At 36.5% G+C, this 17,904-nt stretch overlaps 1 protein-coding gene across 1 annotated transcript in view; it reads right to left on the bottom strand.

Moving 5' to 3' along the window:
• Positions 1-3,001, bottom strand: part of ENPEP (glutamyl aminopeptidase) — a 95,025-nt gene extending 92,024 nt beyond the window's left edge. Inside the window, exon 1 of the mRNA XM_074322470.2 lies at positions 2,154-3,001. Coding sequence (XP_074178571.2) covers positions 2,154-2,761 — 608 coding nt within the window. The 5' untranslated portion in view covers positions 2,762-3,001. The remainder of the gene's footprint in view (positions 1-2,153) is intronic.
• Positions 3,002-17,904: the final 14,903 nt, after the last annotated feature.

Below are 17,904 nucleotides of genomic sequence, written 5' to 3'. Positions count from 1 at the left end.
CAATAATCATTTACAAATTTTAACTCATTTTCAGTTTACACTAATGAATTTTTAGAATCACTTGGAGGTGGATATTCTTCAGAATAGTATGCCTTTTCCTCCACCAAAGTGCAAACACTTTCAAAAATCATTTATCATTAGTGGGGTTCAGAGAAGTTGGTACTTTCCTTCATTGTTGATGGAAACATAATTTAGGACATACTTTTTGAAAGTCAGTTTAGAAGCACACACACATACACATTGTGCATGCACGTGTTATATATGTATATGTATGCATACATATACATGTGTACATGCATTCATACATAGGTAGTTTGGACCATTTTCCTAAGAAATATTAGGAAATGTTATACTCACTCATACATAGTTTTTACAGGGCTGTTTATTACATTTTTATAAGTGTTTATAGGTTAAAAATAACGGGAGCAACTTAAATGCCAACTTTAATGGAAAAGTTGAATAAATTACATTATATCCATACAATGAACTATTATGTATCAATTAAATAATTTGTGTAAGAGTAACAAACATGTTAAAGTGTTGATATATCCTACAAGCATATTACACAATACTACGTACAGCATAATATCATGTTTATCTGTGTCCAGAAAAATACTAGAAGAATATCTGCCTAAATATTAACAAGGACTATACTTGAGTGATAGACTCATAAATGGATTTTTATTTTTCACTATAATTTTCCCCATCTTTCAGGTTTTCCGCAGTGCATGTGTGTTATTTATGAAATAAGCAAAACAAATGTTACAAGTTTCTGGATATATTCATACCCTTTATATCCTAACATAAGGAAATAAACAGATACACACTTAAAGATGTAGGTACTTACAACTATATTGTTTTCTGACTTGTTTATAGTAATAAAACACTGGAAGCAACTCAAATGCCTGACATTAGGGAATTGGTTTTAAAAAATAACAGTGCATTAAGACAATGAAATATTGCACAATCTTTAAAATCAGATTCTTTAAAATGTTTAAGAATGAGGGAAAATGCTTATAATATGTTAAGTTAAAAAGGTATATAGATACATATATAGACATTCTATAATTACAATTTTGATTGCCTAGAAAAATATTAATTGAATTAACATGTTAATGGGGTCACCACTGGATGGTGAAAGTACTTATAGGTTCTTTTGAATTTCCATTTTTATAATTTTCTATGCTTTCAACATTTATCATTCTTATGAACAGAAAAACGTAAACAATAACGAAGTTTGTTTTATTACTACTGATATTAAGATACACCATCTACATGAGCATGATTCCTCGAAATTTTTTTTTACAAAGTAGCGTTTCTGCTTCATGTGTTAGTGTACCACACAGTAAGATAGGGGTATTTCAATATTTTATTTTAGTCTTTGGGTCTCTCTGACAAACAATGGGAAGAATTATGACCAAAAGGTTTACTTTGCTCTGTAGATGCTTAAAACAGCATGGGAAAGGGATGTACAGTAGGCTGGCCCCAGAATCACGTTTCTGAACTACAAGATTAAGGTTTCTTAATCATTTAGCTATTCAGAATCTGAGTAAGTAAAGGTCAAAGTAGTTTCAAGTTCAGTGACACCTCAGGTGTAGCCTTCCTTCCTGTTACAAGGATCACGCCCACAGTGTGAAGGTTTTTTGAGATCATTAAGAGAGTTTATGCCTTTACCATAGCTCTGGTAATAAACTTTGAATAATTGTCAAGGCAAGCAACCATCTATGCTAGACTCAGGAAATGGAATTGTGTGTACACACACGCACACACACAGTTGGAAGACTGTGGGGAGGAACAATGTTTTTATGTCCTTAATCATTTAACATATCTTTTATGTTGCAAAACGCTTTACATTATCATTGCATATTGAATTATGGGTAATAAGCCCAAAGATTTATTTATGTGCTGCCACTGATTTTTTTTTCCCCCACTCGGTGCAGCTCACTCAATACTTTCAAGTTTTACGATAATCTTTGAAAAATACAACAGGGCAAGAATTGTTGCTTCCCAGATGAATAGGCAGAACTGACACCAAGTTTAGATCAAGATGAGACCAAAAAAGTAATTGAAAGGTGCAAAGTGCAAAGGAAAGGAAAAGAAATGGAAAGTAAATCTATGAGTTTAGGGGAAATACAGCAAAAGTTAATACTTACTTGACTTGTCCTTTCTCCACGTATGTCGTTCTATAAAATCCCACGAGCGAGCCGTTCAGCCAGCCAGCAAACTCCAAGGTCAGGAGATAGGGATCCTCCTCCCCGCTGGGTGCGAGCTCATCCTCTGCCTCCAGCACCACATACTCCTGCTTTGGGTACTCGAAGCACCGCCGGACCTGCACCTGCGCGCCCGAGCGCCGCTTCAGCACGGGGAGCCGGCTGATCTTGGTCTCGCGGAGGTGCAGCCACAGGTGCCGGGTGGGCGCGCTCAGGGCGATGGTGATGGTCACACTGCCCGTGTACGTGTCCTCCTCCAACACGGGCTTCACCTCCAGGTCGTAGTGCATCGGCTTGATGAAGTCCGGCAGCCTGAAATTCTTCCAGGCTCCACTTTCATCGTCACTGGCAGGACATACCCCCTGGTCCTGGGGAGGGCTCGCTGTGGGAGGGCCGTGGGAAGGGCCGTCTTCCATGGGGTCACAGGATCTGGTCAAGCCCACAGCAAGTCCTACTATCAATCCTACACCCACCACCACCGCGCAGATAATGGCCACATGTTTCGTTTTAATGCAGTATCTCTTAGAGTCTTCTCCTTCCTCAAAGTTCATTTTTGTTTCCAAAGTAAAATGCTACACACGAAAGAATGTTAAATTTAAGTGACGTCAGCAGACTTCCTTTTTAAATGGGAAGGAATGCCCTGGTTTGGCAGCCTGTTTTCGCTTTTCGCACACCTCTCTGGCTTCTTGCGTCTTTCCCTCTCGCTGCAAGTTTCCACCAGCCACTCAAGGATGAATGCCGAAACGGGGATGGGGGTCGGATAGAAGGGGAGCGGGAGGAAGAGGACTGACGAGAAAATTGTCACAGCTCCCTTATAAACCGCGCAACCCGCCCCCCCCCCCTCCCCCAGCACTGGAAGGAGTTAAATATAAAACAGGGCTTAGCTTATCAGCCAACAGGAGGACGATCTTTTGCCAAAGCTCTGTCAGCAGCTTTCAGGGAGAGAACGTTTGGGGAAGAGGTGTGCTTGCAATAGAAAAACTCAACCTTTGTCACTGGGTCTCTGGCTTCTTCCTGGTGTGCTCACAATGCCTCTCTTCACCAAAGGGCTTATTGAATTTCAGCTACTTTATAAGGTAGTTTGCCAAAGAAGTTAAGAGTTTTGTCTTCATTCTTTTTCCTCATGTTATGTAAATGTTCAGATCCTGCCTTGCCAATGTCATACCCTGGAATTGGATGCTCAGTGATACCAAAATTCAAGGACCACTTAGGTGCTCCGTAAATATTTGTTGAATTGGTGGATTAGTAAAGCATGGCCAGGTAACCCTGAATAAGTTCAATGGATGCTGGATGAAAGAGAGGAGGGACCATGAAGAAATTAGCCAAAGCAGTACTGAAGCTGAAACGCCTAAGAAATAAAGAGAGACAGAAGGGAAAAGGATGAAAGTACAGAAGATAAACTTGTTAGATAATCTTGTTGGGTTAGATAACTACACTGAGTTAGACAAACTTGTCTCTGCAGTTTGCCTCCAAGTGACATTGACTTCTTTAGACTTTGATGTAGTAGATCACTGTTGGAGCAGATTCTGATGCGAAAGGAGGCCTGTTGTGAGATCCATTACCTGTGAAAACCTATTGCTTCTGAATGACAAGGCTATTGGTCCTTCTTGGTACATAGGGTGCTGTTGGCTCATCTGAAAACTAGGGGCATCTCCAGAGATGTTGTCAGTAATGAACATTATATTGTGATTATTTGACTGGCTCTTTACACCTACCAGTTAATCAGAGCCAAAACCCATGACTCAGGAAAATAACAAACAAAAAAGGCATGTTAGAGTCACAACAGAGGAAACAGAATCTGTATTATCAGAGACCAGAGAGGATCGGAACCAGTTTCTCTCCATCTTGCCATATGGTCAATATTATAAACATGTCAATTCTATAAACCCCCAAGGTCAATCCAAGTATTTCCAAAGTTTAAAGGTTTTGTTGCGATTGAAAAAGGAGAGTGCCATTGCATATGACTTAGCCAACCATGACTCTACATACATATTGGCATTGCTCTTTGTGATCCTGCTCAATTACATTTTATTTCCAATGCCTGTGCCCTATTCGCGATCTTTTATTTGGCCTCAGCAAGTGTTTTAAAAGGTTCAATCAGTTTTAAGACTAAGTGATCTCAATTATTTCCAAGAGCTGAAAGTAACTGCAGATGTCAGGACAGAAAAGGTTTAGTGTATCACATCTAACTTTTATTGGTTGGTAATGATGAATTTCTCCAATGACTTGCACAAAATACGGCAGTGAACAGTAGGGAAGACGAGAAAGAGGAGAATGAGAAAGAGGGGCAAGAGGCAAAGGAAGAGGAGAAGAATAGAGGGAGAGGAAGGAGAATTTCCAAAGATGATGAGGAGAATAAACGTCCAAAACACATCCAGACACAATTCAATAAAAATACAAATCGATGAAAATATAGGTTTATGTTATCTCTATTCCTTGAGAATTTGCCTGCAGGGTTTCCTGGGATACACTGACTATGTTCATCATCCCCCACCCCCTTAACCTATGGGCAGCAGGGCTTCACAAGTCACAAGCAAGAATCAAAGACCTGCTATATGCATTTGGATATCTCTGAGGAAAATCAGCTCACTTCAAAAAATGTCTCAAAAATGTCCCCTCAAAAAATGTCTCCAGGTCACCATTCATTCATTCTTTCAATCAATAAATAAATATATATTGACTCAATAAATATTAACTTTAAAAAAACCATTTATTTATTTTTAATTTTTTAATTTTTCAATTACAGTTGACATACAGTATTACATTAGTTTCAGATGTACAACACAGTGATTAGACATTTATATAACTTATGATGTACTCATCCAGATAAGTCTAGTACCCATCTGACACTGTATATATTTATTACAATATTATTGACTATATTACATATGCTGCATTTTATATCCTTTGACTGTTTTATAACTGGCAATTTATGCTTCTTAATCCCTTCCCCTTTTCACAAATCCACCCCAAGACCCCTCACATCTGGTAACCATAATTTTATTCTCTGTTTATTCATTTTATTAGTTTGTTTCTGTTTTGTTTGTTCATATATTTTGTTTTTTAGATTCCACATATAAGTGAAATCATATGGTATTTGTCTTTCTCTGTCTGACTTACTTCACTTAGCATAACACCCTCTAGGTCCATCTATGTTGTCGCAAATGGCAAGATTTCATTCTTTTTTGTGGCTAAGTAATAGTCTGTGTATATATGTACCATTTCTTTATTTAATCATCTATTGATGGACACTTAGGTTGCTTCCATATCTTGGCTATTGTACATAATGTTGCAATGAACACAGAAGTGCATATGTCTTTTCGAATTAGTGTTTTGGATTTCTTCAGAGAAATACCCAGAAGTGGAATTGCTGGATCATAAGGCACTTCTATTTCTAATTTTTTGAGGAGCTTTATACTGTTTTCCATAGTGTCTGCACCAATTTATAATCCCACGAACAGTACACAACGGTTCCCTTTTCTCTACATTCTCACCAACACTTGTTTTTTGATTTATTGGTGATAGCTGTTCTGATAGGTGTGAGGTCATATCTTATTGTGGTTTTAATTTGAATTTCCCTAATGATTAGTGATATTGAGCATCTTTTCATTTGTATATTGGCCATGTGTATGTCCTCTTTGGAGAAATGTCTATTCAGGTCATCTGCCCATTTTTAAAATCGGATTGTTTGGTTTTTTTCTGCTAAGTTGTGTGAGTTCCTTACATATTTTGGATATTAACCTCTTATCAGATGTACCATTGGAGAACATCTTCTCCCATTCAGATGGATGTCCTTTCATTTTATAGATGGTTTCCTTTGCAAAAATTCTTTAGTTTGATGTAGTCAATTTGTTTATTTTTTCTTTTGTTTCCCTTGCCCAAGAAAACATATATATATAGATATATATATATATATCATATCAAAAACATATCATATCATATATATATATCCCTTGCCCAAGAAAATATAAATATATAGACATATCAAAAACATATACATGTATGTTATGTAAATATTCAAATCCTGCCTTGCCAAAGTCATACCCTAGTATTGGATGCTTAGTGATACCGAAATTCAAGGACCACTTAAGTGCTCAGTAAATATTTGTTGAATTGGTGGATTAGTAAAGCATGGCCAGGTAACCATGAATAAGTTCAATGGATGCTGGATGAAAGAGAGGAGGGACCATGAAGAAATTAGCCAAAGCAGTACTGGAGCTGAAAAGCCTAAGAAGTAAAGAGAGACAGAAGGGGAAAAGATGAAAGTACAGAAGACAAACTTGTAGATAATCTTGTTGGGTTAGATAACTACACGAGTTAGACAAACTCAGTATATATATATTACTAAAAGCAAGGTCACAGAGTTTACTGCCTGTGTTTTCTTCTAGGACTTTTATGGTTTGGGATCTTACATTTAAGTCTTTAATTCATTTTGAGTTTATTCTTGTATGGTGTATGAAAGTAATCTAGTTTCATTCTTTGCATCTGTCTGTCCAGTTTTCCCAACACCATTTATTGAAGGGACTTTTTTACCCCATTGTATAGTCTTGTATCCTTTGTCAAAGATTAATTGAGCATATAGGTATGGATTTATTTCTGGCCTCACTATTTTGTTCCATTGCTCTATGTGTCAGTTTTTATGCCAGTACCATGTTTTTTGGTGGTTTTTGTTATTTGTTTGTTGGTTTAATATAGCCTTGTAGTATATACATTGATATCAGGTAGCATGATACTTCCAACTTTGTTCTTCCTTTTCAAGATTGCTTTAGCTATTAGATTTTCTTCTGTTTCCATATAAATTTTAGGATTATTTGTTCTAGATCTGTGAAAAATAATTTTGGTATTTTGATAAGGAATGCACTGAATCTGTAGATTGCTTTGGGTAGTATGGATATATTAACTATGTTAATTCTTCCTATCCATGAGCAATGTATATGCTTCCATTTACTTGTATCTTCTTCAATTTCTTCAGTGTTGTGCAGTTTTCCAAGTACAGGTCTTTTACCTCCTGGTTAAATTTGTTCCTAGGTTTTTTATCCTTTTTGATACAATTGCAAATGGCATTGTTTTCTTAATTTCTCTTTCTGATAGTCATTGTCGGTATATAAAAATCTAACTGATTTCTGAATGTTAATTTTGAATCCTGTTACTTTATTGAATTTATCGATTAGTTCTAATAGTTTTTTTTTTTATGGAATCTTTAGGATTCTTTGTATATAATATTGTCATCTCCAAATAATGACAGTTTTACTTCTTCTTTTCCAATTTAGATACCTTTTATTTATTTTTCTTGTCTGGTTGCTGTAGATTTCCAGTACTATGCTGAATAAAAGTGGTGAAAGTGGACATCTTTGTCTTGATTCTGATTTTAAAGAAAATGTTTTCAGATTTCACTGTTAAGGATGATGATAGCTGTGGATTTGTCCTGTATGGCATTTATTATGTTGAGGTATGGAAGTTCCCTCTATCCCCACTTTGCTGAAAGTTTTTATTATAAATCGATGTTAGATTATGTCAAATGATTTTTCTACATCTGTTGATACGATCATATGATTTTTTACCCTTTATTTTGTTTGCTTAGTATAACATGTTAAATGATTTGTGGATATTGAACAAGCCTTACATTCTGGGAATCAATCACCTTTGATCATAGTGTATGATCTTTTCAATGTATTGCTAAATTTGTCTTGCTAATATTTTGTTGAGGATTTTTTGCACCTATGCTCATCAGGTATATTGGCCTAAAATTTTTTTTTGTAGTATCCTTTTCTGTTTTTGGTATCTGGATAATGCTGGCCTCGTAAAATGAGTTTGGGAGCCTTCACTTTTCCTCAATTTTTTGGAATAGTTTGAGAAAGATAGGTATTAGTTATTGGAATATTGGGTAAAATTCACCTGTGATACCATCTTGTCCACGACTTTTGCTTGTTGGGGCTTTTTTTGATTACTGAATTGATTTCTTTAGTAGTTATTAATCTGTTCTAATTTTCTGTTTCTTCCAGATTCAGCCTTGGAAGATTCTCTGTTTCTAGGAATTGATCCATTTTTTCTAGTTGGTCCAATTAGTTGGCATACAATTGTTCATAGTATTTTCTTATAATCCGTTGTATTTCTGTGGTCTCAGTTGTCAATTTCCGCTTTCATTTCTGATTTTATTTATTTGTGCTCTCTCTCATATTTTCTTGTTGAGTCTAGTTAAAGGTTTATTAATTTTTTTTTTCAAAGAACCAACTGTTGGTTTCATTAATCTTCTGTATTTCTTTTTAAGACTCTATTTCCTTTATTTCTGCTCTGATCTTTATTATTTCCTTCTTTCTATTTGCTTTGGGATTTATCTGTTCATTATTTCTGCATTGTATTAGGTGTAGGTTGGATTATTTACTTAAGGTTTTTCTTGTATTTTTTCAGGTAGGCCTGTATTGTTATAAATTTCCCTCTTAGAACTGCTTTGGCTGTGTCCCATAGATTTTGGGGTCATTGTGTTTTCATTTTCATTTGTCTCAGGGTATCTTTTGATTCTTTCTTTGATATTGTTGTTAACCCATTTATTGTTTAGTAGTATGTTATTTAACCTTCACGTTTTTGTGTGTTTTTCAGTTTTCTGCTTGTAATTGATTTCTAGTTGCATACCATGTGATCAGAGAAGATGCTTGATATAATTTCAGTCTTCTTAAATTTACTGAGACTTGTTTTATGGCCTAAAATCTGTTCTGTCCTGGAAAATATTCATGTGCACTTGAAAAGTATGTATATTCTGCTGCTTTTGGGTTAAGTGTCTTAAAAATATCAATTAAGTCCCTGTGAGCTAATGTGTCATTTAAGGCCTTTGTTTCTTTCTTATTTTCTTTCTGGATGATCTATCCATTGATGTCAATGGGGTGTTAAAGTCCCCTGCTATGACTGTATTACTGTCGATCTCTCCCTTTATATCTGTCATAATTTACTTTATATATTTAGGTGCTCCTATATTGGTTGCACAGATATAATATTTATGAGGTTCTTTTGTTGGATTGATGACTTTATCATTATGAAATGCCCTTCTTTTTTCTTGTTACAGTTTTAAAATCTATTTTGTCTAATAATATTATTAGTACCCCAGCTTATTAATTCCTTTTAATTTGTATGAAATATTTTTTCCAACCCTCTACTTTCAGTCTATGTATGTCTTTCCATCTGATGTGTGTATTTTGTAGGCAGCATATGTATGGATCTTGTTTTTCAAATTCATTCAGTGACCCTATGTCTTTTGATTGATCCATTTAATCCATTTACCTTTAATGTAATTATTGACAGGTATGTAGTTACTGCCATTTTATTTATTGTTTTCTGATTGTTTTTGTAGTCCTCTGTTCCTTTCTTATTCTCTTGCTTTCTTCTCTAGTATGTTGACTTTCTATAGTGTTGTGTTTGAATCCTTTCTTTTCATTTCTTTTATATCTCTTGTAAATTTTTGTTTGTGGTTACCATGATCTGCATATATACAAAGCTATTTTTATAGCAGTCTATATTAAGTTGATGGTCACTTAAGTTTCAACACATCCTAAAATCACTATAATTTTTACTCACTCCCTTCACATTTATGTTTTTGTATTTATTTTTTTACTTCTTTTGCATGTGTGTTTGTATTTATGTATTTATGCCCTTAATTTATTATTACAATTACACATCATCTTCCTACTATGGTTTTAACCTTTGTGCTAGCTTTATAATTGGTTGATCCATTGCTTTTGTTATGTGTTTGACTTTGTCAGTAAAAAATTTTTCTTTCCTATATTATCCTATATATATTTTTGATCTTTTCTTTTCTTCTTAAAGAAGTTCCTTTAACATTTTTTTGTAATACTGAGTTATGATGAATTCCTTTAGTTTTTTTTTTTTTTTTTTTCTTCTTATCTGGAAAACTATCTCTCCTTCAAGTAATCCTGGTTATAGATCTCTGCTTTTCATCACTTTGAATATTTTATGCCAATCCCGTCTGTTCTGTAGAGTTTCTATTGAGAAATCATCTGACAATCTTATGGGGGAGCTCCCTTGTATCTAACTAATTGCTTTTCTCTTGCTACTTTTGATTCTCTCCTTGTCTTTAATCTTTGGCATTTTGTGTCTGATGTGTCTTGGTGTGGGCCTGTTTGGGTATATCTTGGTTGGAACTTTTTGCACTTCCTGGACTTGTAAGAGGTGTGATAAAAAAAATATATATATGGTGAATGTTTATATTTAAAAAAAGTTATTTCAATAAAAGACACATTGCCATCAATGCCTCTCAAAATACTCCCTCTCACTTCAAACACATCCCATTGTTCTTGTCACTTTCTGAAGCAGTTCTGAAAGCCCTCTTTCATAAGTGTCTTTACTTCATCCTCCATCATGACACTACTCTGTGTCTCACATTGCTTTAGGTATGGCAATTTCTGTCAAATATAAACATTGTGGTGTGTCCTCATCCACCTTATTCACCAGATCTGGCACCATGCAACTTCTGGCTCTTCCCCAAAGTCAAAATGACCATAAAAGGGAACTGTTTTGAATCAATTCAGGACATTTAGGCAGCTATGACAGTGCAACTAAAGACACTCATGAAAGAGGACTTCCAGAACTGATTCAGAAAGTGGCAAGAACAATGGGACAATTGTGTTCCAAACGAGTGGGAGTGTTTTGAGGGGGATTAATGGCAATGTGTCTTTTACTGTAATAATATTTTTTAACTTAAACATTCACTGTATTTTTTTTAATCACACCTCGTATGTCTCTTTTCTTTACCAGAATAGGGAAATTTTCCATCATCATCTTTTCAAATAGGTTTTCAATTCCTTACTCTCTCCTCCTTCTGGTACACCTATGATGCAAATGTTGTTACACTTGACGTTGTCCCAGATGTCCCTTAAACTATCCTCATTTTTTAAAAGTCTTTTTTCTTTTTGCTGTTCCAAGTGGTGTTTTCTGCTACCTTGTCTTCCAGATTGCTGATTTGCTCATCTAATCTCTTGTTGATTCCCTTCAATGTATTCTTCATTTCATTTATTGTATTCTTCATTTCTGACTGGTTCTTTTTTATGTTTCCTATCTCTTTGTTGAAGTTCTCACTGAGTTCATCCACCTTCCCCTATGTTCATTGAGCATCCTATTACCAGTGTTTTAAACTTTGCATCTGATAGGTTGCTTGACTCCATTTCATTTAGTTCTTTTTTAGGAGTTTTGTCCTGTTCTTTCATTCAGGACATGTTTCTTTGTCTCCTTAAATTGGCTGACTCCCTGTGTTTGTTTTTATGTATTAGGTAGAGCTACTATGTTTCTTGGTCTTGGCAGAGTGACCTTAAGTAGTAGGTGTCCTGTAAGGCCCAGTGGTGCAGTCTCCCTAGTCACCTGAGCTGGGTGCTCCAGGTGTCCCTTATATGGGTTGTGTGTGCCCTCCTGTTGTAGTTGAGCCTTGATTGCTATTGGGTGCAATTGACTCTCAGGTTGACTTGCTGTGAGGAATGGCCATGACTCCAATGGATGAACTTTTATGTATGGGATGACTCCACAAAGAAGGATTCACTTTAGCAGGGCTCTGGTGCCTGCTAAGTCCACCCTTTGAGTGTATTGTTTGTGGAGCTGGTTGGGTGGTGCTCTGGTGTGGTCTGAAGCTGGCTAATGGGTTCTAGGGCCTCTTGGGCAGGTCTCTGGTGCAGGCCAAGGTCAGCTGCTGCATGTGTCCAGCCTGGAGCCACCTGGTAGAAGTTACAAAATAATCTACAATTGGTTCTCACCTGTGTTTGGTTTCGAGGTGCTTGGGAGAGGCTAGGCTGAATACCAAGGCTGGCTGCCACTAATGTCATGTTTGGGGCTATTGAACAAGTAGTATGGAGCACACTGAGGCCAGCCACTTCTTATTGGACCTTTGAGCAATTTTAGGAAACTTCCCAACCTGAGTGGAAAAGCTGCTGGAAGAGGTTAGAGCAGGGCATGTGACTTGAGTGGGGCAGGTCTCAGGGAATCACCAGGGTCAAGTGGTGTCAGCCAAGTTAATGGAGAGCTCAACTATTGTGCCCACCTGTGCCTGTCAGCTGGGTTGGGGGAGGGCTGAACAAAGGGACAATAACACTTCTGTTCCTGGAGTGAACTGCTCTTCCCTTACCCCTCCAGCCCTCACTCTGAAGCTAGTCAATTTGTCTCTTCCTCATTTGTCCTTGCTGCTTTTCTGGTTATTGTTCCAGTGCTCCAGCTAAGAGCTACTGAGTTTGTGAGTCTGCACTTGGGCTCTTTAATACGTGCAATGCCTAGATCTCCAGCCACAGTTTGTCTTACTCAAACGTAATCCCTTTTGGTTTTCACAACCAGATGTTATGGAAACTTCTCTTCCTGGCCCAGGAGCCATGGGCTGGAGAACCCGGTGTGGGGCTGGAACACCTCACTCTTCAGGGGAGACCTCATCAGCCAAGAATCACTTCTATTTCTTAACCACCACACCATGAGTGTGGAACCTATCTACTCCTGCCTCTACCTTTCCTACCAGTGTTGATGTGGCTTCTTCTTTATATCTGTCATTATAGAAATTCTGTTCAGCTAGTTTTCTTTATATCCTTACAAGGTTGGACAATTAAGTCTGCAAACTTGATACTGTGCACTTACATTGATAGCACTGTACGAATAGCTTGGTAAGATTTCATAACGTTGTTATATCAGAGTCTCAGAGCTGTGTTCATATCGATGTGTGGCAGTGTCTTGCTGAGTTGTGTTCATTATTGTTGCATGTTTTTGTGTGCTGTCATGAGAATGTCTGAGCTTGAACTAGAGCAACGAATAAACATTAAATTTCTTGCTACACTTAGCAAGAGTGGAAGTGAAATCAGGAACATGTTAGTCCAAGCTTATGGGAATAATGCCATGAAGAAAATGGCAGTGTACAAATGGATGAAATGTTTTTTTGAGGTGAGAGAACGTGTCACTGATGAAGAAAGTTCAGTGTGGCTAGTAACAAGCAGAATTGACGAAAACATTGCAAAAATTCATTGAATTGTGTGTCAAAATCATTGGCTGACTGTGAGAAGCATAGCAGACCAAGTAAACACCAATAGAGACACAGTTAGGAAAATCTTAACTTAAAATCTTGGCATGAGAAAGTTGTGTGCAAAAATGGTTCTGAAGGAGCTCATCGATGAACAGAAGCAAAGAAGAGTCAAAGTTTGCCAAGACCTTCTGGAGAGACAAGATGATGTTTTGGGCTGTGTTATCACTGGTGGTGATATATGAGTGTACCAATACAACCCTGAAACAAAGCGTCAAAGTGCACAATGGAAGTCAGCCAATTCTCCATGACCAAAAAGTTCTGTCAGTCTAAATCAAGAGTCAAAACAATGTTGCTGACCTTTTTTGATATCAGAGGGATTACTCATTATGAATTTGTACCAACTGGACAAACAGGTAACCAAGTTTACTATTTGGAAGTTCTGAAAAGGCTGCATGAAAAAGTTAGATGACCTGAACTTTTCACCAACAATTCTTGGCTGTTGCATCACGACAATGCACCAGGTCACATGGCATTGTCTGTGAGGGAGTTTTCAGCCAGTAATCAAATGACTGTATTGGGACACACTTCCTACTCACCTGATCTGGCCCCCAATGACTTCTTTCTTTACCTTAACAGAAAGGAACTATTAAAAGGAAGACATTTTGATGACATTCAGGACATCCAGTGTAGTATGACAAGAGCTCTGATGGCCATTCCAGAAAAAGAGTTCCAAAATTGCTTAGAAGGAGAGACTAGTTGGCATCAGTGCATAGCTTCCCAAAGGGAGTACTTCAAAGGTAACCATAGTGATATTCAGCAACGAGATATGTAGCAATTTTTCTAGGATGAGTTTGTGAACTTAACTGGCAGACCTCATAGTTATAGGAATTCAGTTTTAGGTTCTCAATGATTATTATTCTGTAATTTAGTTGTGATTTTGATGTAGTCATGGGAGGAGGTGAACACAGTGTTTACCTAATCTACCATCTTCACTGGAAGCCTAATATTTACTTTTCAGCAAATATATACTGGACAAGTTATTCTATAATAAAAATGCAAATGCTAGTAAATACTCTTACAAGCATGAATGTAAACTTCTGCTTTGCTCTTAGTATGTACAGGTTTTGAAAATATTAAGAAAAACAAAGAAAATAAAATGAAAAGATTTATTATTCCTATAATTTTAAAGTGCTTTTCTACTGGGTTCTCTAATGTGCAATAATATATTGGGAGACAGTGACAGGATAGAGAAACAACAGTAGAAAAGTAATAGTGATAATATAGCCTAGAATTCCATAGTTCTAAGAATTTCAAAATTATCTTTATAAATTTTCTTAGTGCACTAATAATAGCTCTATAATTTGAGTTATAAAACTTCCTAACATGCTTCAGTCACTCAACAATTTCTTTTAGCCTTTGTAGTGTCTAAATTCTTGGCAACATTTTCTTTTTTCTCTTCTTTACTATCTGCAGAAGTCAGCAAAAATAATGTTGGTGTGGGAGAAATATCTCACGCAATGTTCTTTTATCCCATAAAGAATCCAAGTGAATTATACTAGCAATGATGATTTTGGATCATGTTCCCCACAATAATTCTAATAGATCCATTCTGCACTTTAAGTGATATTAATTATTTCTTTCAGAGGAAAGGCCTATAATTTTCCAATTTTTATTTATTAGCACTGGCTGTTTGGTTTTAAAATTTCTATACTACCACATTAATTTTAACAAATAAAGTTGTCTAATTATTGTTTTCTTTGGAAGACATTAACTGCATTAAGATGATCAAAGTCATCTATATGAGTAATAAGAATGTTATTTGTTCTGTTGGTTCATTCATTTCTTGGCCATGTCTTGTTTTTCATTTATCACTTTTTAGTATGCTTCTGTCTTAAGGTAAAAAATGATCTCCCCTTCACCCCTCAGCCCCCCAAAGATATCTACATCCTATTGCCTGGAACCTGTAAATGTTACCTTACATGGTTAAAAAAAAAAAAAAAGTCTTTGCAGGTGTGATTAAATTAAAAATCTTGAGATAGGGTGATTATCCTGATTATTTCTGAATTGCTTTCACTATGAGGTGTATGTTAATAGGGTTGAAAAATTATTTCTTCAGTGAACAGAATGTACTTATTTCTGTGTAAACATTATGACTCCCAACTGAATTTATTTGAATCATTTATTAAATGTAAGCCTGGGAAAAATACCGTGTTTCCCCTTCTTATATTAAGGTTTGCTCCAAAAGACGCATTAGGGTTTATGTTCAGGGGATGTCATCCTGAAAAATCATGCTAGGGCTTATTTTTCAGTTAGGTCTTATTTTCGGGGAAACACAGTATATATTCATTTCTGATTTGGAAACTTTAATTTGAGGTGCTTTTTCTTGTCAATGATGTTACAAATCTCAAGCAAAATAATACTATTTCTTATAGATATAGTAATTTCCTTCTATCTTCTGAATGCTTTGTCTCATTTATTTCTATTCTTGTCATTGATGATAATCTGGTGAATTATTTGACATTTTTATTTAGACACGTCATTTCATGTCCTGATTTCCATTAGCTTTTAATTTTCGGGTGACTTTTCCATATTTGGTTTATCTGATATCTATTTTATTTGGATCTAAGTTAGTTATATGCATATATTGCAAAGGTCTTAGCTTAATTGCTTAAAATGTCAATACTCAGGATTCAGACATGTCTCCATGTGTGAAATCATCAGGTGCAGCCTGCTATGGGTTGGAGCATATGAAAATTTTAGATGCCTTTTGAGAAAGAATTTATTTTGGAGTTTGGGTGTCAGAGATGCTTTTAGTTCCAAGTAAAGAAAACTTAGACTAAGACTTAATCTATAAAGACATCTAGTTATCTCCCATAACAACAAATTTGGAGGTAGAGAGTTTCCTCATGGCTTGGTAGCTTAATAATGCCATCAAGAAATTAATATATGCCCATCTATCCATTCCACCATATTTACTGTATGGTCTCAAGCTGATTGTCACAGCTCTATCTCTGACAATCACTTTCAAAAGCAAAAATGAAGGGTGGGAGGAAGAGTAAAAAATTTTCCTTAAGATTTCTTTTCTTTTACCAGTGAAGAAAGGAATCTCCCATATGCCCTCAGCAGGCTTCCCTGACATTTCATTCAGCAGTCCTGACTCACATAGTCCTTCTGTAGCTTCACCTGGTACTGAGGAATGTAATAGAAATGACTGACTTGAAACAAGTCCAATTTATCTCCAGAACAGCATATATTACTGCCACTAACAAATTCAGAATATTTGTCAGCAAAATAGAAGGGGGGGAAGGCTGTTGGATAGACAATAGACTACTGCATATATCAAGGAGCACAAACCTGGTCTGAACATATTCTACCTGTGGAGAGGAGAAGGACAGACCTGAGAACAGCAGAGAGTTTGTACTCCCTATTATTCTCCAATTCCTGTTCCATCCTCTCCAGCACCCCACCTGTCTCCTCAATTCTACCTAAAATCATCTTTCATGTTGCCAAAGCACTATGTAACATCTCCAGTGAGTCCCATTCACTGATGGAATCAGCTTCATGGCATGATCTTCAAAGCCTCATTTCCATTCTCTCCAGAAGTTTTCTAACCTCTCAAAATCATTTTCTCAAATTTACCTCCAACCAAACTGGTCCACTAATTGTCTTGCAAACATGCATTACACAGTGCTATCATGATGCATTTTCTTGTGCTGATGCATCTGCCCAGGTTTCTCTTTTTTAATAATTTTCAGGACCTAGCTTATCTCTATTCTCAAGTAAACCTTCACTGCTACAGACAGACAGCAATGATTAATTCTTCTCTATGCTCCTGTAAACATTTAAACATGGTATCATTCATTTGTCATTTATCTTCAGACTAGTCCCAATCTAGCCAATTATGCTGTGTTTCAATAAGGGTATTCTAACAGCCCAAACAAGCTGTACCAATATAGCTGTACTACATTATTTATTTGTCACGTAGGCCACATCCAAAGTGAATATTTTTGTTAAAGAACTCTCCTGGACAGCTCCCCTCCAAGCAGTGACTCAGGGATTTAGGCTCCTTCTTCCTTGTGGTGCTTCCCTCTTCAATGTATGTTCCAAGATTGCCACAGAAAGAGAAGAGAGCATGAGGAACCCACACTGGATTTTTAATCACCTTGGCCTGGAAGTCACATGCATTATTTTAGCTCAAACTCATTGATCAGAACTAGTCACATGACTCCTCTTAAAAGCAAAGTGCCTTAGTCACAGGTAGCAACCACTCTGCCATGTCTTTGCTGGCTAGTTAGCTTTGTCTGCCCAAGGATGGCCACTCCTCATTTTAGGACTGATTTTGTTGGTATAGTACAGTGACTCAAAAGAAGAGGATCATAAATAGAAGAAAAATGTTGTGCCATGTTTCCCAGAAAATAAGACCGGGTCTTATATTAATTTTTGCTCCAAAAGATGCATTAGAGCTAATGATCCGGCTAGGTCTTATTTTCAGGGAAACACAGTACACTAACGCTTATTTCCCATCATAGCTGCTCTGAATATTTAACTTGATTTTTCCTGAAGAGACTTGTTGTACAGTGAGGGGGATATTCACAAAGCGATTTACCTCATGTCTCACGCCGCTTCTAGGAATGGCTTAGGTATAGCAACTTCCTATTTTGTTTTCCAAAAGGTTATTGTGTTTGCACTTCAGCATACCATAGA

This window comes from Rhinolophus sinicus, chromosome 1 (assembly GCF_057876585.1).
Source record: "Rhinolophus sinicus isolate RSI-liver-muscle chromosome 1, RSI-T2T, whole genome shotgun sequence".
Taxonomy (NCBI): domain Eukaryota; kingdom Metazoa; phylum Chordata; class Mammalia; order Chiroptera; family Rhinolophidae; genus Rhinolophus; species Rhinolophus sinicus.
Note: the sequence above shows the minus strand (reverse complement) of the source record. Positions and strands in the feature narration are given on the sequence as shown.